This window comes from Notamacropus eugenii, chromosome 3, assembly GCF_028372415.1.
Source record: "Notamacropus eugenii isolate mMacEug1 chromosome 3, mMacEug1.pri_v2, whole genome shotgun sequence".
Lineage (NCBI taxonomy): Eukaryota > Metazoa > Chordata > Mammalia > Diprotodontia > Macropodidae > Notamacropus > Notamacropus eugenii.
In genome coordinates, this window is record NC_092874.1 from 478,558,957 (window position 1) to 478,583,716 (window position 24,760).

At 51.1% G+C, this 24,760-nt stretch overlaps 1 protein-coding gene across 3 annotated transcripts in view; it reads right to left on the bottom strand.

Annotated features, from left to right (window-relative positions):
- Nucleotides 1–24,760, bottom strand: part of BICD2 (BICD cargo adaptor 2) — an 88,421-nt gene that overhangs the window by 23,889 nt on the left and 39,772 nt on the right. For all 3 annotated transcript variants that reach the window (XM_072599069.1, XM_072599068.1, XM_072599067.1), the window contains exon 2: nucleotides 4,353–4,565. In XM_072599069.1, coding sequence (XP_072455170.1) covers nucleotides 4,353–4,565 — 213 coding nt within the window. The remainder of the gene's footprint in view (nucleotides 1–4,352; nucleotides 4,566–24,760) is intronic.

The window sequence follows — 24,760 nt, forward strand, 5'->3', positions numbered from 1 at the left end:
CAAGAAGCCCACTGCCAACCACTATACCTGCCCTGAGGGCCAGTATAGTGGTTGGCAGAATACCACCCCCTCCCTGTGTTACCATTTCATTTAAAAGCACCTTAAGACCTTGCTGGAGAGTGGAGACACAGGGTACCTACACCCCAACTTCTCCAGAATCTGAGGGGGTATCATGCTTGGCTCCCAGAAGGGCAGAGTCCTCGGTCCAGAGCTCCTGCTGGGGGGAGGGGGCAGGTCTGATCCTTACTAAACAGATCCCAAGGCCCCCTGGCTCCCCACAAAACAGGTATCCCAGCAACAGAACTGGAGAATGCGAACTTGGAAGTGCCTTCCAAGACTGCCTGACCCGAGCTGACCCCAAACAACAGTCCCCTCAGCAACCAGCCCCCAATGCTTTCTGAGGGAGGTCCACCAGAGTGGGCTGCATCTGCCCCTAGGAGCCCGGCATCTGCCAGTTATTAGCTCCAGGGACCGGACCTGGGATTTACCTGAGTGTAGACAGGTCCCAGGTGAGCAGGCTGACACCTGCATTGCAGTTCCTGGAGCCGTGAGGACTGAGGTCCTTCCTTAGAGTCACATCACACAGACAAGCCCTGAGTTTGAATTCCACCAGAGTCACCTTGGGCAGAACACCAAATCTCATAGCCTCACTTTTCCCAGTGGCAAGATGGGGGTAACAATGGTACCTATTTCAACAGGGCTGTGAGGATCGATTTTTCCTCCAAGTGCTTTGTAATCCTGCAAGTGCCACAGGTGGCTCAGGGGAGTCAGAAGGAAACAAGTTCAAATCTAACAGTACAACTTATTAGCTGAGTGATCCTGGGTGAGTCATGTAGCCTGCCTGGCTCTGTTTCCTCATCTGTAAAATGGGGATCCTAGCACCAACCTCCCAGAGTTGCAGTGGAATGTGCTCAGCACAGCACCTGGCACAGAGCAGGCACTTCATGGGGAAAACGGCTGGTAGCTGGAGCACTCGTGAGATAGTGTCTACGAGGCACTTTTCAAGCCTGAAATGGTTCCTCCCTGAGCCTTACTCAGCTGAGCACCTGCCCCCGGAGGCCTTTCCACAACAGGATTTCAGGTCTCATCAGGCATGCCCTGATCTGATGTCTCAGCACGCCAGGCCCCAGAAAGCCGGTGCCAGCTGGGCGCTGCCTCTCAACACTGGCTCTCCTGCTCAGACACTGCCCGTCTGGCTCCAGTCAAGGCCCGGGGGAGGAAAGAGGAGGGGGGAGCTCGGAGAGCACCCTCCGTGCTGGTGATATTTCCTTGCCATGGGGCCTTTGCAGAGCTCAAGCAAGGCTGGCCAGGACATGTCTCCAAAGGACAAGCCTGTTCTGCAGCTGGTGATGGGGATTAAGGAAATAAACCAAAAGGGGGGGGGGGCGGTCCTGTGGAACCAGAGGCCATGTGTCAGATGGATGCAGGGGCAAAGGGCATGTGTCGGTGCTGAGGGAGAGAGGGAGGGAGAGAGAGGGAGAGGGAGAGAGGGAGAGAGAGAGGGGGAGAGAGAGAGAGAGAGAGAGAGAGAGAGAGAGAGAGAGAGAGAGAGAGAGAGAGAGAGAGAGAGAGAAGAGGAGCGGGGGGAGGGGGAAGAGGAGTCAGACAGACAGACAGACACACACAGAGAGAGGTGGGGGTGGGGTGCTGGCTCATCTCCTGAGAGGCCAGAAAAGTCTGTTGCTGTCCCTTCATGTGCCCCTCCCCACCAGACTCGGGATTGCACAGGGCAGGGATGACTAGATGCCAGGGCTGGCAGCTGCCCGGGCCTCCCTGTGTTCACTGTAGGACACATGAAGTCATGTATCACTGGAGGATGCTGCTGGGAGGCCTGCCCCTGTGGCTTCACTGAGAGAGGAGGGTGGCTAGGTCAGCCACCCAACACCCAACTGGACTCCAAGTGCTGGGACTAACCTCTGACCTCCTCCTGGAGGGCCAAGATTCTTGGTAAAAGGCTAGCCCTGGCCAGGAGGTCCAGGAGGAAGGGGTGGGGGTGGGGAGTTGGAGAAAACAAGTCTAGTGCGGAGAGAAGTGGCAGAGAGAGATGGGGCAATGGGGGGGCAGGTGGTTCAGCGATGGAGGAGAGGCACGAGCCTCCCCTTCCTCAGGGGCCTCTGAGATGAGGAGAGAATGTGGATCTGCGGAGAAGTCTCAGGAAGCCATCAGATCAGAAGGCCAGGGGGCCCTGAGGAAAGGTATTCCACATCCAACCTCTGAGGAGGGACACTTGCTCCAGAGAGCAAGAGCTGCCTAGAACTCTGAGGAGTAGATGTCACAAGCAGGATTCGAACCCAGGCCTTCTTCACTCTGAGGCCAGCTTTCTGTCCACTAGGCCACACATTCCTACCCCCATCACACTGGCCTGTTTGCTGCTCTGTACGCAAGATGCTCCTTATCTCCTGCCCCCACATATTTGCTCTCACAGTCCCCCATGCCTGAAATGCCCTTCCTCTTTTCTCCTGCCTCCTAGTTTCCTTCCAGATTCAGCTCAGGTGCCCTCCCTCCCCTAATTCTCCAGGAGGACTTTCCTGGTCCCCTGAGGCTGAGGTTCCTCCTTCCATCTCCTCTGAGCTCCTCCTTTTTTGTGTTGTTGGTGCCTAGCATGGTGCCTGGCACCCTGAGCACTAACAAAGGCTCAGGACAGTAGTGTCAGAATAGTGTCCCTGACAAAAAGAGAACTACTTCCGTAAACAAATGCCACGGACATGTGGATTCTAATTCTGCGTTGCATCCTTACTGGCTAAGTGACTCTGGATGCTAACTATCTGTATGACCTTGGGTGAGTCACTGAATTCCATCTGTAAATGAGAGAGGGAGGGAGCTTGGCTTCTGCTGGCCCTTCCAGCCATAAATCTGAGAGCCTAGGATCAGAAATCTGGCACTGGTGGAGGAGGAGCAGGGGACCACTGCTGGTCTCTGGCTGGCACTGATGTACCAGAATGTCCCAGGAAGGCATCAGTAACTGGAGATGCCGAAGCCAGGATGTCTGCCTGGGTCATGTCTGGTGTTATTACAAGGGATGGTTATTTCTTAGTTATCTCCTATAGCCTTCCCCACCCTCTGTCCTCCGTAGGTCCTGGGTCAGCGAGTGGATGGGGCCCAGGCCCCTCCGGTCCTCCAAAGGATGAGGGTGGGGGAGGGGGGCAGTTTCCTCAGTCATTAACTTCCTAAGCCCCAGGTCTAGACTCACCCATGGTTCATAAAATAGACTCCTAGATCCAGAAAAGATCTTTGAGATCACCCAGCCCACCCCAGCAAACTGTGGGTGGGGAAACTGAGGCTTGGGGGGGGTCCCCTGTATAGCCAGAGGTGGAGCAGGCCCCCAACCCCAGATCCTCCTACTCTCCCCCTAAATCAGTTTTATTTGCCAGCTTCTCTGAGATGGTGCCCATGGGGGCCGAGGTCAGTCTGCCTGTCTGTTCTCCTCAATGGCTGGGTATTCACGGCCACCTGGAAGGCCTAGCAAATCCAGGACCTCAGCTCAGTTGTGGAGAGGGGTCACACCTGCCCCCAGAGGACAAATGAGCCTTTCCTGAAATCCAGGCAAAGCCCCTGTTTCCCAGAATCCCTTTCTCTCATGTGAGCTGGCCCCTTGTCATGGCCCAATGGCATAATTTTATGACAATTCCAGAGGAAAACTGAAGGAGCAGATTTAGAGTGTGGAGAGAGCTCTGAAGCCCCTAGGCCAACACCCCTTTGTTCTACAGACAGGGGCATGGGGCTGGCACTTGTTCCAAGTCACGCAGCTTGGAAGCCTCAAGTAGGATCTGAACCCAGGTTTTCCTGCCTCCAGGGCCAGAGCTTTCTTCACAGCCCCCTAGCTGCTTTTGAACCCAAGTGTCTACCCTGGGAATGTTCCTCCCCCACACCATGGGCCTGGGATTTCTCTTGTGTAACCCCCTAGGGGACATCTCATCTCATCAATCCATGGCTCCCCGATCCTGCTGCCCCCAGAGATGGGTACCTGTACCATTCCCCTCGGAGATGAACCCAGAATGCCTACCTGAGTAGGCTCAGATCAGTGCCAACCACCAACCTCTGTACATTTGGGATTCTAGTCACTTTGGCTGGAGAGATCCTGCCTCTTCCTCTACCCAAGAGGCAGCCAGGGTGGGCCCAAGGGGGAAGAGGAGCACGAGGCCATGCTCAGGGCACCTCCAGATCCATGGTTCTAAAACCTCCCTTTATCTGGTCACCCTCTCCTCACAAACATTCAGAAGCTCCTAGCTGCTGAACAGGCTTGGCGGGGCAAGCCTGGGTCTCTCCTCTCCTTCCCTGCCAGTCTCCTATTCAGAGGGTTAAGGCCCGGACTCTTTCTGAGGTGCCCGCCCCCTCAGCCCTGGGGGGCTCACCTCCTTCAGCTCTTGGGCCACAGAATTCAGCCTCTCATTCTCTGACTGCGTGTTGGTCAGGACGTTGCGCAGCTGTTTCAGCTCTGTCTGCAGCTCCAGGACCTTGCGCACGTAGTACTCCTCCTTGGTGGCTGACTCCTGGATGAGGGTCTCCTCGCGGCTCTCACCATCTGCAGCTACCTTCTTGTGATTGGTGTGAGCTTGTCCAAAGGCCTGCAGAGACAGAGGAGATAGACCCTGAGCAGAAGGTCAAAAACAGTGGGAGAGCCGCAGGACCTTGACCCCTTGGCCCCACGGTGGCTCTCCCCTCACATGGAAAGCAGGTGAATGTATAAGAACATATACAGTAGGTACAACAATAAAGTTTAGGGGTGGGAGTGGGAAGCCAAGTGTTCCAAGAAGTGATATTCCAGGCCAAGGAGCAGCCTATCCCAAGACTGAAAGACATCCCAGAAGACAGTCTGGCTGGATTCTGGAGGGCCATGAGACAAGACCAGGGAGGGAGGCTGTGGGGGAGGCCTCAATGCCCAGCAGAGGATCTGCATGTGATCAGAGGAAGCCACAGAGTCTGTGGAGCAGGATAGTGACATGGTCAGACCTGATCAGGTGGACGGGGAAGGAGAATAGACTCGAGAGAAGTGGTGGCCCCCACCCACCCCAAGAGCCCTCTCCAGTTACAAGGAAAACTAGGTAAGTGAAACCAAGGGTCTCAAGGATTACCAGGACAGCATCCCATACCTGGAGTTCCCCTGCTGTCTTCAAAGAGGAAGTGGTGGGCTCTTTGTCTGTCTCCAAGGCCAAGGCTGGCCAGTATAATCATCCTGAACCCCACTTCCTTTTCCTAGCCTGGCCTCATCCTCCTCCCTACACTTCCTCTTCCACGTCCCATGACTAGCCTACACCCGGTCAGTATCTTGACCCAGGAAGGGGGCCGGGGCCCTCTGAGACTCAACCTCAGCTCCCCTAGTGAACACCCTTCAGGAAAGGGGCCTCACCCCAGGCTGGGGGGACAGGTTTAGTGAGGGACCCAAAAAGTGCTCAGCCCTAGGATTAAGGAAGGCTGATTATGTTGGACACACTCACTCAACACTTGACTTCCTTTGGAAAGGATTAAGGCCCAAAGAGGAAATCATTTTGAAGGAGGGTCTTGACCCACAAAAGGGGCAAGTTTCAGCCACTTGTTTCTAAAGGGAAAAACTAGGATCTTACTTTTGTGTTTACTTTTTAAAAATAAGAATAGGGAAAAGATGATCTAATGAATACAACAGCTAATTTTTGTTAATGGACCTCATTTCTGCATCATTTTAAAGGAAGTGCTTTGGAAGGTGGAACCGAGTGAGCGGCAAGGCGGAAGGAAAGAAGAGGCAGAGAGTATGGTCCACCCAGCAGACAAGGGCTGGTGGGGACATGTCACAGAGGCCGCCGCATTTAGACAGGAGGTGATCCAAGGGGCCCTCTGGAGAACAGTGCCTGCAGGGGGCAGGAGGCCACAGCCTGGTCTACTGAAGGGATTGTGCGTGCTACTGAAAATTCATTTCTGTTTTATCTTCTTTGTCCACATTGTCAGCCCTCAAGAGAACACCAGCGCCTAATGGGTATGGGCTGCTTCTCCCCAGGGCTTGGTTTTAATAAATGCTGTAGAACTGAAGGATACCCCCAGAACAGACCACAAATGACTTCCTCCTAAAACGGGAAGTGAGATGGCAAAGCAGATTTAACCCACACAATTCAGCAGGACACTGTCTATGGCTAAAGACTCCACTACTCTCATTTCCTTAGAGCAAGGGCTCTGGCCTGGTTATTACATATTATTATGTGATATGACAGATGGACAACTATTTCAATAAAATTCTGAGAAGAGTACGGCCATGCTCCCCCAGACTGCTGCTAAAAGGAGCCCTGCCACAGAAAAGGCGAAGACCCCTTGCCCCTTGTGTTCCCTCTTTTATGCATTTACACTAACCTTGGGGGGCCGGAGCTCTTCCTGGCTCCTTCACCAACCATTACCCCCAAGTTTAGAAAAAAACGAAGCAAGCAGATTTGACTTGGGTGCTCTCCCGTCCCCTTCACTGTCTTCTACCTTCTACCTCATAGCCCAGGCCCTTGTCCATGCTCTGTTCCCATGCAGCCTTCACAGAATTTCAGAGGAGCAGCCATCATCACCCTGGTCCAATCAGCACTGAACAATGAAATGCCCTCTGTGGCATCCAACAACAGCATCCCCACCACCATTTACGTACCACTTACTGTATGCCAGGCACTGTGCTAAGTGCTTCACAAAAATGATCTCATTTGCTCTTCACAACAGCTGTAGGGAGTAGATGTCATCATCATTTCCATTTTACAGGCGAGGAAACTGAGGCAAACAGAGGTTTAGTGACTTGATCAGTCACACTAGCTGGTGTCTGAGGTCCGATGCCAATGAGCATCATCCAGCTCTGGGGCAGCTCCAATTGGAAGGTCAACCTAATCTGCCTCTCTCTATACCCCCCCTTAAAGTTCCTGGGTTTGCCCTCTGGAGGCAAGAAGAACAATGCTCTCTCCCACAGGGCAGCCTTTCAAACACTTGATGGGAACCAGCCTATCCCCCCACCCCCCAGGTGTAGCCTCCAGTCCAGTCACTAAGGCCAGAGAAGGAACTCATTTCAATCCAGGGATTTGGCCATAAAAGGGTCCAGTTTCTGGCTACTTGTTCCTTAAGCAAGAAGCAAAAAAAGTCCTCTGCCTTCTCTCTACAGTGGGCCAGTGGCTTCTTAAAACGCAGCATCAGAACTAATCCCAATGAGAATGGCTCATCATAGCTAATGTTTGACAGTGTTACCAGGTGTGCAGAGGGCAGCAAGGTGGCACCACAGTGCAGAGGGTGCTGGGCCTGGAGTCAGGAAGACGCATCTCCTGAGTTCAAATCTGGCCTCCTACTGGCTATGTGACCCTGGGCAGGTCACTTCACCTGGTTTGTCTCAGTTTCCTCATCTGTAAAATGAGTTGGAGAGGGAAACATAAAACCAGTTCTCTGCCATCTCTGAATCAGCCAAGTGCACCATTAATACTTCATCCAAGCCATAGACACAAGCACGGAATGGAATGCGAGTGAGAGGCTCAAAGCTAGGTGGCCACAGATATCCTCCCCTCGAACTGAACGAACTCAAAGAGACTGTCCCACCAACCCTATTTCTCCATCTCAGCTCCAAGGACATCATGAAAATAATGCCAATGCCTTTGATAAAATCCAGTCTTTGGAATTCCTGCCAATCAGAATGCAAACCAGAGGCAGAGAGTCTTGGGAAGGGCCAAAATATCGATCTGGGTTTTCAAATCAGTCCTAATGAGAGGGAGGGCAGAGATTTCAGTACCTACGCCTACTCTGGCCCTCCCATTTTCATTTCAGAAGCAACTGGCACATCAGGACTGACCCCACTGGAGCTGCCACACAGGCACAGGGGTCAAAAAGGATGAGGGGACCAGCTTGACCAGGGTCACCGAGTCCCAGCTCCCACTGTCATCCGCCAAGAAGCATATTGTAAGTGTCTACTTTATGCCAGGCAAAAATAAGAGGACCTATTCCTAACAAGCTTCCGTTCTACTGGGGAGACAATATGTACACATATAAACAAAGGATCTACCAGGCAAAAGTCACAGAGAAGGAGTCAGGAAACGTTTCCTGGGGAAGCACTGAAGGAAAACAAAGGATCTTAACAAGCTGATGGGAGGGTGTGCATTCAAGGGATGGGGGATGGCCAGTGCCAAAGCACAATCAGGAAATGGGGAGCTTGGCATGGCAAGAAGGCCAGGGCCCTTCTGACCTGGGTCATCAGAGGGTCAAGGTTCCATGCCCATCTCAGGTTCTAGATGAAAATTCTCTTGGGCAATGGTTAGTGGAGTCTTGGGGACACGGAACACAAGGGTCATGTTTTGTCAACCATCAGAAAGAAGGATCACTTGAGGTCCATGTGTCTGATTCCTTTCCTGCCCTTGGAACTAGTAGCTACATCTGATTTCTAATCCATTTGGTTTCCAGTCAATCCAATCACCATTTTTCCTTGAGGGCAAGGATTGTTTCATCTTTTGTATGAGATGATTGAGATTCATTCTGATGAGTGTCCTTTAATAAATGTGTTGATTGATTGATCCGGCCTGCTACACTCAAGGCACAGAGGATACAAATACAAGTGAATCCATTCCAATTTTCTTGGGAGGGAGGTGAGGACAATTCAGTACAACCACAGAACTTAATCTCCAGGCTCTGTCCAAAGCTTGGGGTAGGGGGGGCGGGGCATGGTGCATGACCAGGGAGCTCCTGTGGTCATTTGCTAACCCATCAAGGCTTCATTTCCAAAGGCCCTTCCCACCAAGTCAGTGAAAACAGAACCTTTTTCCAACATAGGCCATAGAACATTCCTCAACACCACAGACAGGCCTTCCACCAGACTGGCATCTTAGGGATAACTGGGCTCAGGCCAACTCTGCAATGGTCCTGGCTTGGGAGTCTGAGGCCTCTGACACCGCATGACTCAATCAAGTCCCTTCACTGGCCCTCAATCTCCTCACCTGTAACATGAGGAGGTGGGACTAGTTGGTCCCTGACATCCCTTCCTGGTCTCCATCTTTGACTGTCCTGAGGCTCAAGGACTTCACAACTGGGGATGGGTGGGTGGGAATTTAGGGTATGAAGTTCTCTTATGAGGTCCACAAATAACTGTGGACCTCACAAGGAATGTTCCAATGCAAGAGAGTCAAGAAAGAGTTAGCCGAATGACCTCTCCATGTTAGAAAGTGACCACAAAGACCTGACAAGGCTCCTCAGTTTTCAGAGGAATGTCACAGGACCCTGACATGCCTAGAAGGACTCTCTCTCAGAGGATCCTGCCAGACTTCAGTTACCATCTGACTCATGGATCTTCATCTTCTGCTGACTGGAGTCAATGGGGCCGAGGGCACCAACAGCCTATCCAGGAACAACTCCAGAGGGGATGTTTCTGAAGCAGGAAGCTTTCTAGAGGCTTTCCATGACACAAGGTGGGATCAGAGACTTTGATCTTTCTGCCTGAGGTAGAGGCTGGAGAGGCAGGGGAGATGATCAGGTATTCTAGGGGCCTGAGACAAGAGGACCCCAGGATTCAGAGCTGGAAGGGACGAATCCCTCACTTTATATCCTTCGATCTCAAGGTCATACAGGACCCATCCAAACATGGACCTTAAACAACACTGTATCCTTCCCTCAGAAGGTAGAGGGCAGAAAAAAAAAAAAACCTGTCAAGAAAGAGTTTTCTGGTGGTTTGGCTTCCAGACACAAGAGGAGCTGACCCAACTCAGTGATGCTCGGTGTCCAATGCCGTTCCTGGACTGTGGGGTCTGGGCTCTCCCAGCCAATGGCAGCCTCCTGGGGCTGCAAATACTCCCAGATGTGTGTGTTTGGGTTGGAGTGGAGGGGTAAGGGTAGGCAGGGTACCTCAAAGGAATGGAGGATGCTGGCTGGTAGTCCTCTTAATTAGTTAGTAACCAGCTGCAGGCCAGTCAGCTCTTTTGGGAACATGCAAGTGGCACCAGCCCCTCCTTAGGGAATAGCCCTAAGGAAGCGTCAGGAGAGCAACCTGTCCTGAACACGCCTCTCAGGCTGCAAGACCAGAATCGTCCCCATTGGTCTCCTCCCTCTTACAGTAATGTTAAGACATCAAAAACACCCTGGGTCCTGGGGGTGGAGAAAACCAGGGAGTCCATTCAGTGTGATCACCCAGATACAGTTTCTTTCATTCACTCAGCAAACATTCATTGAGGGTTTACTGTGTGGAAGACACTGTGTTAGACACGGATGTCTAAGAAACCCTTAGAAACCAACTGGGGAAAATGAGGATGGTTGGAAACCTAATAGGAAGAGGACGCAATAAGGGTCTGGCCCACAAGAGCCTTGTTAGGAGGGGGACAGGATGAGCAGAGAGCTCCAAGGGGCCTCAGGCTTATCAGGGCCTAAGTCACAGGATCTGGCATTCGAGCTAAAAGCCACCTGAGAGGTTAATCAAGTCCAATCTCCTTGTTCTACAGATAAACATATTGAGGTGTGGAAAAATTAAGGATCCCACAGTTAAAGCCAGAGCCAGGATCCCAACTATCACCCACCAACTCCAAAGCCTGTTGATCTGTAGCCCAGAGTCTCCCACACAGAACTACTGGGGGAAATGAATGTTTGCTGTTGACTTCCCAGCATAGTGCATGAAGAATGCTGAGAATAACAGGTCTTTGTCACGAGAGGCCCCAGTTCAAATCTCAGCTAGGTTACTTGCCACGTGGGTGACTGTCTGGCAAACCCTTGAGCTTGTGGGGCCTCGATCCAGCTCTAAATCTATAATCCCACAAGCTGGCTGATTGGCTTTGGGAGAAGAAGCAAATTCAAAGCAATTCAGCACTCACTGCAGAGCACAGGGTTAGGTGCCAGGAGAGGGTCCCTGCTGGCAGGGAATGGGAGACTGAGGCAGGTGACCAAGACGCAAAATACAACACAGAAAGGGAGCTGGCTTTGGAAGCCTAATCCCAGCACTCCTTGTGCACTGGGGGACCTTGACTCTGCTTGAGTCTCAGTTTCCTCATCTGTAAAATGCATTGGGTAGACTAAATGACCTCAGGGGTCCCTTTTGCCTGCCTGATGATGTAAAGTCAATCAGTCCCTTTCAGGCAGAGGGGACACTGAAATCAGACAGGAAATCCCTGGACCCAGAGGACAGGGACAGAGAGAAGTCCAGACTCTGGGGAGGGTGGGCAATGATAAGAGGGGAGTAATAGGAGATAAGGTTGCAAAGGTGGGATGGTGCCAGACTGCCAGCAGCCTTAGATGTCAGGAGTGAACTTGATTCATGAGGCTACGGGGAGCCACCGAAGACTCCTGAGGAATGACATGACCAGCTCCACTCAGGGCGGACCCCATAACATCAGCCTTCAGAGGACAGCAGGGCCAGAGTTGGATTCAATCAAACAGTCTTTAACTAAGAGGAATTCTTTTCAAGCTGCCCCTCCCAGATGAGTCTGGATTCCAAAGTGAAGCCCTGCTCTTGGTAATCCTCTAATTACCCTCCCCAGACAGCCACACATCAGAGAAAAGTGGGCTGGGAAGTGTGTTCACTTCACACACCCTCATTAAAGGGGGGGAGTCATTCTTTATCCCTCCCACAGAGGCCTTCTAAGATTTCACTTGTTGGGGAAAACAGGAAGACATTATGTTGACAAAATGTGAAAGGTCCTAAAATGGTGGCCAAGCCCACTTCCCACCTTATGGGGGCAGCAGCTTGACCTGGCACCCTTCACGGAAGCCACCTTTGTTCTGCCCTATTTCCTCCAGACCATGTCATCCTTGTTGGTCTGATCAGCCCCAGGCAGACACACTGTAACTGTCTCTGACAAAGTGACGTCCCTTTGGTCCTCTGAGAACCAAGGCCAGCAGCCATACACCACATCTCCACACATCCTTTCTCGTAGCTGTCTCCTCTCCCAGTGGGCCATCATCTTAGTTCAAACTCCTGGTATAGCCTTCTGAATGCCTCTGGTCTTTCCCCTCTCCCAACCATCTGGGACTCAGTCAAGCAGCACTTCTTAAGCACCTCAAAAGTCCCTGTGCTAGAACAGTTGTGACCATGCCTTGCTTCATATTACATTCTAATACAAGGAAGTGCTGGATTTGATAGGAAGCCCAGCCCTGACACTATGCAGATCAGTTCCTTTCTCTGTACCTATGAAATGAAGGAGTTGAGCTCGAGGACCTCCCAGCTCCCAAATGTAACAGTTGTTTACCACTGAACCCAGGCCCACAGAGTCACATTTATCAAAAGGGCAGGGTGGTCAGCCACTCCAGTGGTCTCTGCACAAGGTCCCCAAGTTCATGCCAAACCCTCCTGTCTCCATCTGCAGGTGTATGCTGGCAAATGGAATGACTGAGGTCAAAACCAAACACGCAACAATCAAAGTTTGAAAAAGACAGGCACAGAAGTCTCCAGAGCAGTGCCTACAACTGAAAGGGGGGCAGGTAGGCACGGCACTGCAGTGGGTTTGTGGCTGAACCATTGGGTCTTCTCATCTGAAAAATGGGAACTACAACCTCTCCCTCCTCACCGAGGGGATAAAGGGCTTTGCCAGTTTCAAAGCACAATGGAAGCGTGCCCTATTGTTGTCATCACTTGTGGGTCCTTGACAGCTGATGGTGAACAACTCCCCAAGGAACCCAAGGCTGGCTGGGATTCAAAGAGGGCCAGGGAAACAGGGCAGGAATGAGGATCCTCTTGGGACAGCATCCCAGCACAATGCTCCAAGGGTGGAGAAGAAACAGGGGAGCACTCCCCTGCCCCAAGGGGTCACCCCCAGCCCCATGCCACCATGTTCCTCTGCCACCTCTACCCAAGCTCCAATGAGGCTTCAACAACAGAAGACTATGGGGGAAGGGCCATGACAACAAAATGTCCCTGCTGAGCAACTTGCCCGTTGCCATGACAACCCTGCCTGTCTCCCTGAGTTCCCAGATGGTTGCCAGGAGGATGGACTGCCTGTGCCCAGCTGAAGACAGGAGAATTTCTCAGCATTTTTTGTGGAGGGAAATCTAGGATCACCCAAAGAAGAGAAGGCTGTGGTTCCGAGGTGTGAGCTGGAGTCTCCTCAGCTGGCTCAGCTGCAGGGTCATCAGCAGGCACCAAGCCTGCCACGTCCCAAGGAAGGTGGTCCCCGGAGGGAGGCTGCTCCTTGAAGCCGAGCACCAACGACAGGTGGCCACAGAGAGGGTCGAGCACTGGCCAGCTTAGCATCCCAAGAAACACATTCCCAGAGCCTGATGCCCAGGCCTTTGCTTGGCTTCAAAACCCAGTTTAACTTCATAGGCCTATCCTAAGCACCTACTATGTGCTAAGCTCTGTGTTGGGTGATGGGAAAACAAAATAAAAAATGAATAGTCCCTGTCCTGGGGGCTTATATTCTAACCAGGAAGAGTGTGTCAGAGGATAAACAAACACAAACTATACACTCAGTATATTCTGTGTGTGAGTGGGGGTGGGGATGAGGGAGATTAAAAAGATCTCACTGGGGCAGCATTAGAGTTGAGCTCAGCGAAGTGCCTGGCACACAGTAGGAACTCACTACATGCTGCCTGCCTGACTGTAACTGTGTATGTGCCTGGTAGGGAAGGGGAGACTGAAGCTCCCGCACTGGTATGTCTACAATCTTCATTTCTATTTTCTTCAAGTGGAGCTGTTCTCATAGCCCTCTATGAATGCCTTCCTGGTGAGATCTTTGGGGTATATGCAACAGGCACCAGACCCTCGAGGCGGGACATCCTTGGTCACCTAATGAAATGTATTTATTTTACTGATTAAGAAACTTGGGCCCAGAAGTGAGAAGAACTTGCCCAAGGTCACTTGGCTAGTAAGCTCTGAGCTGAGCTCAGAATGCAGGCTCTCCTAAGTCCTTCCTTCCTACATAGATATCAAAGGCTGGACAAAGCTGCCTTCAGGCCTCAAGGGCCACACGGAGCTGAGGGTCCAGAGTTTGTACAGGAGCTAAGAGGCCTGGCTGGAGGCCTAGATTAGATCAGGCAGCCATTGAGAACACTGGCAGCATCTCGGCATTTAATTATGCCCAGACATTTATATTCCTTTCAAAATACAGAGACTGATTGGCAATTGTTTACGTTCAGTTATTTCACTAAAGAGTTGATCCATTTCTTGGCAATTGACCACCAAGGTTTGCTAGACCTTGAGAACACAGCGAGGACACCTTGCGATTGATGGTGAAACAAAGGCCCTTGAGTGCCCCAAACTCAGTCTAGGAGGCATCAGCAAACACTGCTGGCAGACATGCCATCTCTTGTACACAAACATCCTCCATTATAAACAGATGAGTGTGATGCAAACGCAGCAACAGATGCCAACCCATGTCAAGGTAAAGAGTTGTTGTGTTTGTCCTTCGTTGCCATCAGAGGAATGATGACATGACTTGCATTTGACTTTGTTTTGAGTGAGGGAGGTCTGTGCAGGTCACCAGCTTCACTTCTCCTCAAGAGCCATCTGAATCCAGTGACCAGATATTCATCGGGATGACTGGGGATGACCCAGGATGCACTTCGAGGCCTTGGCCCCTTTAGGCCAAGGTCTAAGCAGGCACAGACTTAGGATGAGACCCCCCCCATTCATTGAATAGGTCTGTTTAAGAAGTAATCAGGGGATGGCCCCTTTAATGAGGCAAAGGCAAATATCTAAATCATCATAATAACATCTAAATCAGGCTGGAAGGGCTAACGACTCTTCAGCCAGGAGGGTCCAACACCCTTAGGCAGGGCCAGAGCGAGGCAGCTTTAAGGTTTTGGGAAGGGAAGCGAAGGAAAAAGGGTAAAGACGAGTATTTTAATGGCGAGACACTGATGCTTGGGCGGGGCAGAGGGAAGGGAGCCCCACCCCCACACTTGATTATCTCTGAGCCCCAGAACAGCCCCTGGAATCCAGTGCTGGGAAGCCATACGTGCCACTCACCCATTTTACAAACAAGCAAATAGAGACTGAGAGACTTGTGGACATATTGGAGCTCCCAGAAGTTGTAAGGCAACTGGCTTGGACTTGAACGCTGGTCCTCTCAAGCCCATGCAGGCACAGAGGGGTGGGGCTGGGGGGCTGAGCTCCAGAAGGAGCAGTTGCTTTTGGAGAGGAAGCTTGCCACTCCAGGCAAGCCACTCCAGGAGTGGGCACCAGGTACAAAGTCCAGACTCATTCAGAGACACAGCCAGAACGCACCAGTCCCAGACTCGCATCATTCGACTGCCTTCTCACATCCCTATGCACCACGGAGCATGAAGAAATCAGGGGAAGCCCTGCGGGCTGTTCCATGTGGCACACCAAGGGGGTGGGGTAAGTGGGCAAAGAGCCCAGCGAGGCAGAGGCAGAGGAAGAAGGGGGAGGGTGCAAGCCCTTCACAGAGCAAATTACATGAAGACCCAAGTCAACAGAGAATGTTGGAGCTGGAGGACATGGACTTAAACTGACTTCACCATTTCTTACCTCCATGACCTTGGCAAGAAATTCCCTGTCTGGTCCTCAGTTTCCCCATCTTTCAAATGAGTGGGGCAGGGCCAGATGGCCTTGGAGGTTCTGTTTGTCCCTGAATTTTTGAACCCTCAGAGACCACCAAGCCTAACTCCCTTGTTTTATAGATGAACGACGAAGGTTCAGAGAGGGTCTGTCCAAGGTGGCACTGGTAGGAAGTGGCAGCCGTGGACCACAAATTCCGAGGAGGCTTTTTTCTATACTGCCACCCCTTGAATAAAGCCATTGGCTACCCTATGAGCAAGTTATTCACCTGAGCTAGAGGGAAGCCTCCAATGACTGTGGACCCTGGCACCAGTGGTGGCCAATGAGATCCTAGGAGTTTGCCCAATAGCTGGGCTTTCTATCACCCCTGAATTTCCTGTGTGCCTTCAGCCTAGCTACGATGCTCACAAACCTCAGTCCAAATAGGGGCCAGGATTGGAGTAAATTCTGTGACCCAAAAGTAATCCACATGCCAACGCAGCTCATAGCCACAGGCCAGGAAGAGAGGTGGAGCAGGAAGCCAGCCCCCACCACACCAAGCAGAAACCAAAGGCCCCCTCTCCAGAAAAGGGGGAGGAGCCCAGGCTAGAGGCCAGTAAGTCCAGCCATATATCCAATGTGCAAAATGAACCTGGGGGTTTGTTTTAAAAGCCTGACAAGCATTTTCCAGAACCCATGATGTGTCAGGGCCCAGTGCTTTGAAAATAGCATTTATCTGGAATTCAAGGCAGACTCAAACCTAAGAAAGAACCCTCTGCCTACTACCACCCTGAAGCTGAAATTCAGTTCCCATCAATGGGGTGAGTCCTCCAAGGCTGAAAGGAGGGAGGGGCAACCTTCTACTCTCCAAACCAGGGTCATTAATGAGCATTTGGCTTTGCAGGTCATCTTTTCAGGACATGTGCGTCTTTTCTCTCTGTCTCTCTCTGTCTCTTTCTCTCTCTCACTTTCCACAACAGGAGCTTCCAGAAAGTTTCAGATCCATACCGCTTCTGCACAACCTCCCAAATGTCCTCATCTGACATGTAGCTGGGAGTACAAGGCCTTCCTCTGCTGAGGCCAACATGCCTTGGGTCAAGCTCCAGCAGGAAAAGGAGTCTGCCTTTGGAATTTCTGACCTGCACCCTGTGGTGGAAAGAAGTGACTTGGAGACAGGAGGGATGCGGCTTCCAATCCTGCTCTGGACACTGAGCCAGCTGGGTGACCCTTTGGCTTAAATCAAGACAAGAAATCCCTCAACTGTTTGAAAAAGAGAATCCCAATCAAAGTGGGAGAAAGCTGATGTTCCACATCTGGGAAAGCTGCTGCAATCCTGTTCTCATGCTGGCTGAGTCATCACATGGCCATGGACCTACTGTTCCAGCCAGATTCTCGGGGGCTCCCTGCACACGCCAGAAGGGCCTGGGTCCTGCTCGCATCGGAGGCCCAGCTTCTTCTCCTGCTTGCTCATCAGAACTCTCACTGGGTGACTTTAAACCTCAGCATCCCCCCCCCCCCCAGCTTTCTCTCAAACAGTGCCCCTTCATGCCCAGGCCAGCTGTCCCACTAAGCTACCTGGCATGAACAACCACTGACAGAGAAGGAAGCAGCAACAAAAACAGGTCAAGTGAGACCAGCAGCCGCTGGGAGAGGCCTCCCTGCCGGGGCCCCTGCCTTTTCCCCTCACCATCCATACTCATTCTGTCTTCTTGGATTTTTGTCTTTATCCAGCACCCACTATCTGAGGCACCCATGGTGAAGAGCCTGCCGTGACCTACAACGCAAAGCAGGAGAAGAGAGGGACACCACCTTGTCTGACCAGACCATGCTCAGGAATCTCTCCTCAACTTCCCTGACAAGCATGATGGGGAGGTCACCATCCCACCAGGCAACCCATTCTAATTTCAGAAAGCCTGAGAGTTCATGAGGCTCGGTGATTAGGGGGTGCGCTCAGTGGATCCAGGCAGCCAATGGGGTGGCTGGTAAGAGCTGGTGCACCGGCTGCAAAAGCGGCTGCATCTGTGAAGACATAGTCTTCCAGGTGAATGATCAGTGCTAGTCTTTCCAAGGTTAGTGCTAATCTTTCCAAGGCTGTCACACCAGGCTGGCTCCTAACAGAATGAGGAAAGGGGAAGGATGTGTCGCTGGATCACCCCACTGGCTGACATCTCCAATACTCTCCAGCAGTGCTCTCAGGGTCCCCTTTTCTCAGACAGGATCCCATAGGCAAGGCCTTCTCCCCTACTCTGCATCTAGCAAATCCCCGAGCTGCCCTGGCGGTCACCTCAAGGCCCTGGCCTCTGCACTTTCCAAAGTGACCTTAGTTAACCAAATCAAGGTACATAAGATAAGGAGGGAGATGTGTGAGAGCCTGAAGGTTTAGAAAGGTCTTTATATAAATTATCTTATTGAAGACACACCACAACCCTGTGATATAAACGCTATTTATTATTATCCCCATTTTACAGTAGAGGAAACTGAGACTCAGAGAGCGAAAGGACTTGCCCAAGGCCACACCACACAGCTGCTAAGTCCTGGAAAAAGGACTAGAGTTCAGATTTTCTCCTGACTGTGTGCACCTGGAACCAGGGGAAAGCTGAGGCCAGCTGGCCCAACCCCTTCATTTTAAAGATGAGGAAACAAGCCCAGGGAGATGACCTACCCAGACGGGGAGATTCCATGGGATGGGGCTGAGCCCTTCCCTCCCAGGAAGGGGCCTTCTGGAGACAACACCCCCATGCTGGTGGCTCGCAAAGGACAAAAGGGGACAAGGGATACTGCTGTGATATTTGTGCAGGCAGGACTTTCAAACATTACCTTGTGGGCAGATGCAGGTCCCACCAAGTCCTATCTCCTCAGCCCCAAAGGAGCTCTTTTGATCTTCCAAAACAGACTTCATCAGTCAGAAGGCATCCCAGGGAGGGACTTCTTGCAGGGTCTATGGGACGGAGCCTTGTCGGCCCTTCTTCTGTTACATCTCCTGGGCCACCCCAGCACCCTAAAGGAGCAGGCCCACTCTGCCCCTCCCCCAGCATCCACGCTCCTGGGGCGGCACAACATCACATACCATAGACCACTGCTCCAGCTAGTCACGGAGCCCAGGAGCCAGTCTGATAAAGTAGCATTTCCTCTTCTCTGGGAAGAGGGGTCAGCCAGCTAGCAGCTTCCCCTCTGTCCCTGAGAACCACAGATCAGAGACAAGTAGAAGAGGTCCCTGGAATCACCTGGCACACAGCAGGCACTTAATAAATGACCCCCTTCATTGTGCAGAGGGAGAAGCCAGGGCTCTGAGAAGGGAGAGACTTGGCCAAACCACACGCTGAACTGGCATGGAGAGTGTATGCCAGAGGAGGGGCCCTCTAGGGACACTGAGGACAAAAAGGAGGGAGAAAAGATCCATGGATTTGTGCATCAGGTGACCTCTGAGAGGGAGCTCATGGCAGGTCCAAGACTCTGCAGAGATACTGCAGAAGGGCCAAGTAGGGACTCTCGCCAGAAGACTGGTAGTTGAGGAGGGGAGGTGATAAGGACCGAGAGTCCAAGGGAGAATTATCCAGGATTACAGAGACCCGGATGCGTGTGCAGATACCTGTGAAGGAGCCAGTGATGAGGGAGAGTCTGGAGATGTATGCAAGGCTAGGAAGGAAGAAGAGGGAAGGGAAAAGAGCTCGGAGGAGCAGATAGGATCCAAGACTAGACAGAGGGAGGCATTAGGAGGCACAGAACAGAGGGAGCCCAAGGCAGTGCTCTCAATCTCCTGAGGCCAGGAGGAGACTGGCTTGTCAGTCATAACCATGGGCTTGGGGCTTAGGAGGAAGACACAAAGGGAGACCCAGAGAGAAGGATAAAAGCAGCTGCCTGGCACAGGAGGGGGAAACCATTCCATTGCCAAATGGTCAAACAAGATGGGGTGCATGGAAATACTGAAATGTTACTGCGCTTTAAGAAAACGAGCATGATGAGGATGGAAGCATGGGAAGATCTGTGCAAACTGATGTAGAACCAGGAAAATAATCTACATAAGGCCTGGGAGACCAACAGGGATAACTGTGATAAACAAGGCTCGGAGGAAGAGCTGAGTGAGGATGCCGCCCCGCCACAGCTGGGGGGCTGTGAGCTGGCTGTCCTGCACACGTGGCCTCAGGCGCTTAACTGTCCCCCCTCACCTCCCATACACACTTCAGACTGAGGAAAGAAAGTGATGCTGAATCCCTAAGACATAAATGGGAGTTAGCACCATTAGCTTCTCTGCATTTTGTCTTACTGCCCTGCCCTCAATCTCTAAGAGAAGGCAAGGCCCCTAGGCCTTGACTGGGACTGGCTTTTGTCATGGTGTCCTCAGTGCTTAGCACCTACCATGCATGCAGTAGGCACTAAATAAATGCTCATCACCATATGCTTCTGGACCCCAAAGCCCCACAATGTTTGAATCCTGCCTCTGAGGACGATGAGGGTGAATCACTGGACCTCGCTGAATCTCAGTTTCCTTGTTTGTAAAATGAGGATACAGCCACTTTCACCACTGTTCATGGTCAGCTGCGGTGAGAAAGTAACTTTGAAAAGCTCAAAGCTCTGTAGGAAAGGAACTATGGGCAAATCAGGGTCAAACGAGGGCCCACAGGAACTGTGTCTACAGCCCAGCCCAGCCCAGCCCAGCCCACATCGAGCTGATTTCTTCTGCACTAAAACGATCACAAGCTTGGATCCAAAGAACAGCTAGGATGGGGTGGGGAACCGGTGGACTCAAGGCCACATGTGGCCCTCTAAGTCCTCACCCCTAAGACTCCTCCTAAACTTCTTTGCAGAGGCCAGGTTTTTTTTTTTTCATGTGTTGACTGGTTTTGCTAAAATTTTTTCTCCTATTAAAAAAATATCCTCTGCAATAAGGAATTGTTCTCTGGGACCAGAGAGTAAGGGAAAGGGTACAGATATCAAAACAAACTATCAATTAAAAATGAGTGAAAAAGAATAGGGTTGGAGAATTGGAGCTGGGGGGTCCCCAGAGGCCACTTTATGGGTGCGGAGAATTCTCACGTGCCATGGCTGAGGCCTCATGGCTGGGAAGTGGTAGCTAGGTTCCTGGCCTGGGCCTCCCCAAGAACAAGGCTCTGGGCAGCATGGGGAATAAATGCTGAAACTGACAGGATTTGAGTTCTGATTATCCTGTCCCACACTCTAGTGGCTTATGGCCATTGGTGGACCCCGACCTTCCACAGAGCAGGATGGCTCTGCTCAGGCGGCCTCTGGCCCAGGCTGTCATTCCAGCTGACTCCTGTCCATCCCCTTACCCAGCCCCACTCCAGGTATTGCACAGGGGTGCAGTGGGGGGTGCGATGGGGAGTCCATGTGCTCCCGCTCACCCTAGGAAAGCATTCTGGCTGCAAAAGGAAAGGAGCTAGGACCAAGGGAGGCTGCACTGATCTGGCTGGAAGCTGAGGATGGAAGGGCTGGCCAAGGAGGAAATCCCCCAAACCCACAGCTTCCCCTTCAGGCTGGCAGTGGCGGGGAAGGCCAGATGCTGGGCTGCCAAGCAGGAGGGCCTGGGTTCAGATTCTGCTGGATAATTTACAAGCAGGTTCACTTGACCTGTGAGCTGTAAAAACACAGGTGACAATGCTACTTAGGCTCAGATAACAGGGTTGTTGTAGAGAAAGTGCTTTGCAAACCTTACAGTGACCTAGAAATCCAGTGCTCATTATGTGTGAAGGGGATAGTAGAGACCCCAGGTGGGGCTCATCTTTCCCCTTCCTCTTGCCCAGTCCTCACAAGTCCAGCCTCTGGGCCTCTGGGAGCAGAGAGCTGAAATGGGGTATCAGATTTCAGAGCTTATTCCTAGGATCATTGCTGGGGGGGGGTGGTGGTGGTGGTGGTGGTGGTGGTGGTGGTGGTGGTGAAAGATGAGCCAAGGGAGGGGGAAGCCCAGAGGCAGACCACCAGCCTGAGGGTGTGGACCACGATGGAAGAAACATGGATTCGGGAGAAACTAGAAAACCAACAAACAGAAGGAGGGAGAAAGAAGGGAGGGATGGCAGGGAGACATGTGGTTTTGCATGAAAGGAGGAACTAGAGTTTATTGAAAAAATGCTGGAAGCTCCTGACATTAAGAGGGGATCAAGAGGCAGTGTGGGCATCGGTGAGAACAAGGAAGTCTATATGTCAACTCTCCCATTTTCCTTATGTGATTTAACCTCTCGGGTTCTCAGTTTACTCAGTTGTAAAATGAGTAGATTGGATTCAATGGTGGTCCTTTCTAGCTCTGAAGACATAAGGTTTTTGCTGTTGGTCAGTGGCTTGGTCCTATCTGCCTCTTCCAGACCTTATGGCCCAGAGCCTGCCACACCCTTCTGACCTCCACTATCTCTCCAAGTCTGTCCAAGTTCATGTCCCTTGTTTTCACGACCCTATCTATCCTTCTCATCCTCTGCTGGTCCCTTTGGCCTTCAATCTTTCCCAATGTCAGCATCTTTTCCAATTCTTCTCCTTATGTGGCCAAAGTATTTCAGCTTCAGTATCTGACCTTCCAGTAAGTAGTCTGAGTTAATTTCTTTAAGTATTGACTGGTCTGATCTCCTTGCCATCCAAGGGACTCTCGAAAGTCTTCTCCAGAATCATAATTGGAAAGCATCGACTCAGCTCTCCTTACAATCCATTCTCACAGCCGTATAACATTACTGGAAAACCCCAGCTTTGACTAGATGGCCCTCTTTCCTGGCAGGCGACGTCTCTGCTTTTTGGTCTGCTGTCCAGATTTGCCGGAGCTTTCCTTCAAAGGGACAAGTGTTTTCTAATTTCACAGCTACGGTCACTGTCTACAGTGACCTTGGAGCCCAAGAATATAAAATCTGTTGCTGCTTCCCTTTCCTCTCCTCTATTTGGAGGAAGTGATGGGCCCAGCTGCCATGATCTTATCTTGGTTTTTTGATGTTAAGCTTCAAGTCAGCTTGATGAAACTCTCATCATCATCATCCTCACTTTGTGCCATCAGACTGGCATTGTCCGCAAGTCTGAGACTGTTGCCATTTCTCCTGGCAACCTTGGTTCTGGCTCTGGATTTCCCCAGCTTGGTATTTTGTATGTGAGCCTAGGGAGGGCCCAAATGATCCAATCAGGCTCTTAGAAGTTTGTGCCTAGACTCAAGGGCCACTCAACCCAGACTCAAGTCCCTGCCCTGGCACAGTGCCAGACATACAGTCGGTACTTAATAAACCATAGTGAGTAAAAGTGATTCCAAGATTAAAGATGCCCAGGCAGGTTGGCCAACCACACCAAGATGTGCTCTGAGCACTGCACAGATCCATGGGACACAAGACTGTTAACAGACACCTCCCACAAGGAAGCTCACAGCAGACCATGCCCCTCCCCCCCAGTTGCTGGTAAGCCATTTCTTTCCCATCTTTATTTTACATGTTTAAAACCAACCAACCACCTAACCCACCACCCATTCTACCTTGTTTTTCTGGGCCCAGCCACTATTCTAGCCTACTCAGGTCCTTGAAATCTTGCTTCTGTCCTACAGAATTACTACCCATCCCTCCTACCTTGAGCCAGCCATAAACTTCCTAAAAAACATCCTCCCTTGACAACTTCCAACAAGTCCAGAAGCACAGTTGGAAGGGACATTGGCAGCCATCTGGTGCAGCCCATACCTGAAAGCACTCCCCCACTTCAATATGGCCAAAGGAAGAGGGAGCATGCCCAGCCTCCACCTCCCAGTGTCTACATATGTGTATCTGGATGGGGGGAGGGGCACATGGAACATGCACACTGGTCTTTGGAATCCGAGGGTTCAATATCAGAACTGCTATTTTCTGCCAGTGTGGTATTGGACAAGTGATTTAACTCTGGACCTCAGTTTCCTCTTCTATAAAATAAAGAGGGGGAGACTCAATAACCTCTAAACTCCATTCCATCTTGAAGTCAGTGATCCCACAGGGACTCAGAATCACACTTTGAGGCAAACCAGTTGAGACTGCCCTCCAGGTTCAGAGGTCAGGTAGTATAATACCAACAAAGATCAATGCTCTAGGGGTGTGTGTGTGTGTGTGTGTGTGTGTGTGTGTGTGTGTGTGTGTGTGTGTGTGTGTCTGTGTGTCTGTGTGTGTGTGTGTGTGTGTGTCTGTGTGTCTGTGTGTCTCTGTGACTCCTTTTCTTGTCCACAAGAATCCAGAGGGAGGTTTTGTAAAGGGCCTTGTAGAAATCAAGATACATGATGGCTAATGACCAATATACATGCTTGCTGAAAACAAAAACAAAACCAAGGCTAATTTTGTGGAGCTTGTTTTTTTGAACCCATGCCAGGTCCTAGTGATCACCACTTTCTCTTCTAAGTGGGTACAAATCATCTTCTAGACATTTTGCAGAAGATATTTCTTCACATCATTAGTTTCTATCTTTACTCTCCTCCAATTTGGGGATGCCACCCTCTGACCATGATTTCCGCAGAGACTAACAGTGACTCTTCAGACCTATCTGTAAGGTTCTCCTGTGCCCTGATAGGTAATGTACTCATAAAAGTGAGGTCCTTCCTTGTTATTAGCTCCTGGAGTACCTGTAGCTTTTAGACCTTCCCCTCTTCCCCATCTTCCAGCTTGATTCTCCTTGGTAGATGAGCTAAGCACAGTAGGAGCTGTCTTGCTCAGCTTTCCTGGTGTCACCTGTGAGTGTTACACTCCCTGCCCCCAAGCCCTGGGCCTTGGGCCCATCCTTAGAATCTCCTCATGCTTTATTTTTCCCCTGGCACCATCTGTCCTGACAACATCCTTGCAGGTTCTTGCCATTCCTTGTATTTCTCCCTGGCTGGAAGCCCCTCCCTAAAGTCACCCCGTTTCTCCGGGTACCTCCCCCTTTCTTCCCATCATTTGTGATCATGGTGACTGAATTTTATTTTTTTAGAGCCTCCCAGCCCTCAAGGTATGTTCTTCCAAATGGCGATGGGATCACACCATTCTTTTCTTTTTGAAATCTGTTTTCCTAAAACCAAAAACATGTCTGACTATGCCCAAAGTGCCGTTTTATGTCATGAGGAACTTAAGGATGACATAGGGACCTTCTTCAGGAGTCACGTCATTTCTAGTCATTTAACCAGTTCCTTTTCTGTGGCTCAGCTCCTTCCTCAGACTCTCAAAGAGATGAAATCGTCAGGTAGCACGCTACCATGAATTACCTACTTGTCCAATCAGACACAGTCTAAAGATAGAATAAATTCAATAAAGTGTTTAACACTCTTTCAATGGGCTGGAGAAATGGAGGTCTGAATAGTTAGCAGAAAGTAGAGAGGAGTGGGAGTTGGCCGACTGGCTAAAGAGTGGTGATTAATGACTGGGTGTCAATGTCGAGAACAGAAAGGGCCATTAGAGGAGATCTAGTTCACTTCCTTTTGAAGAT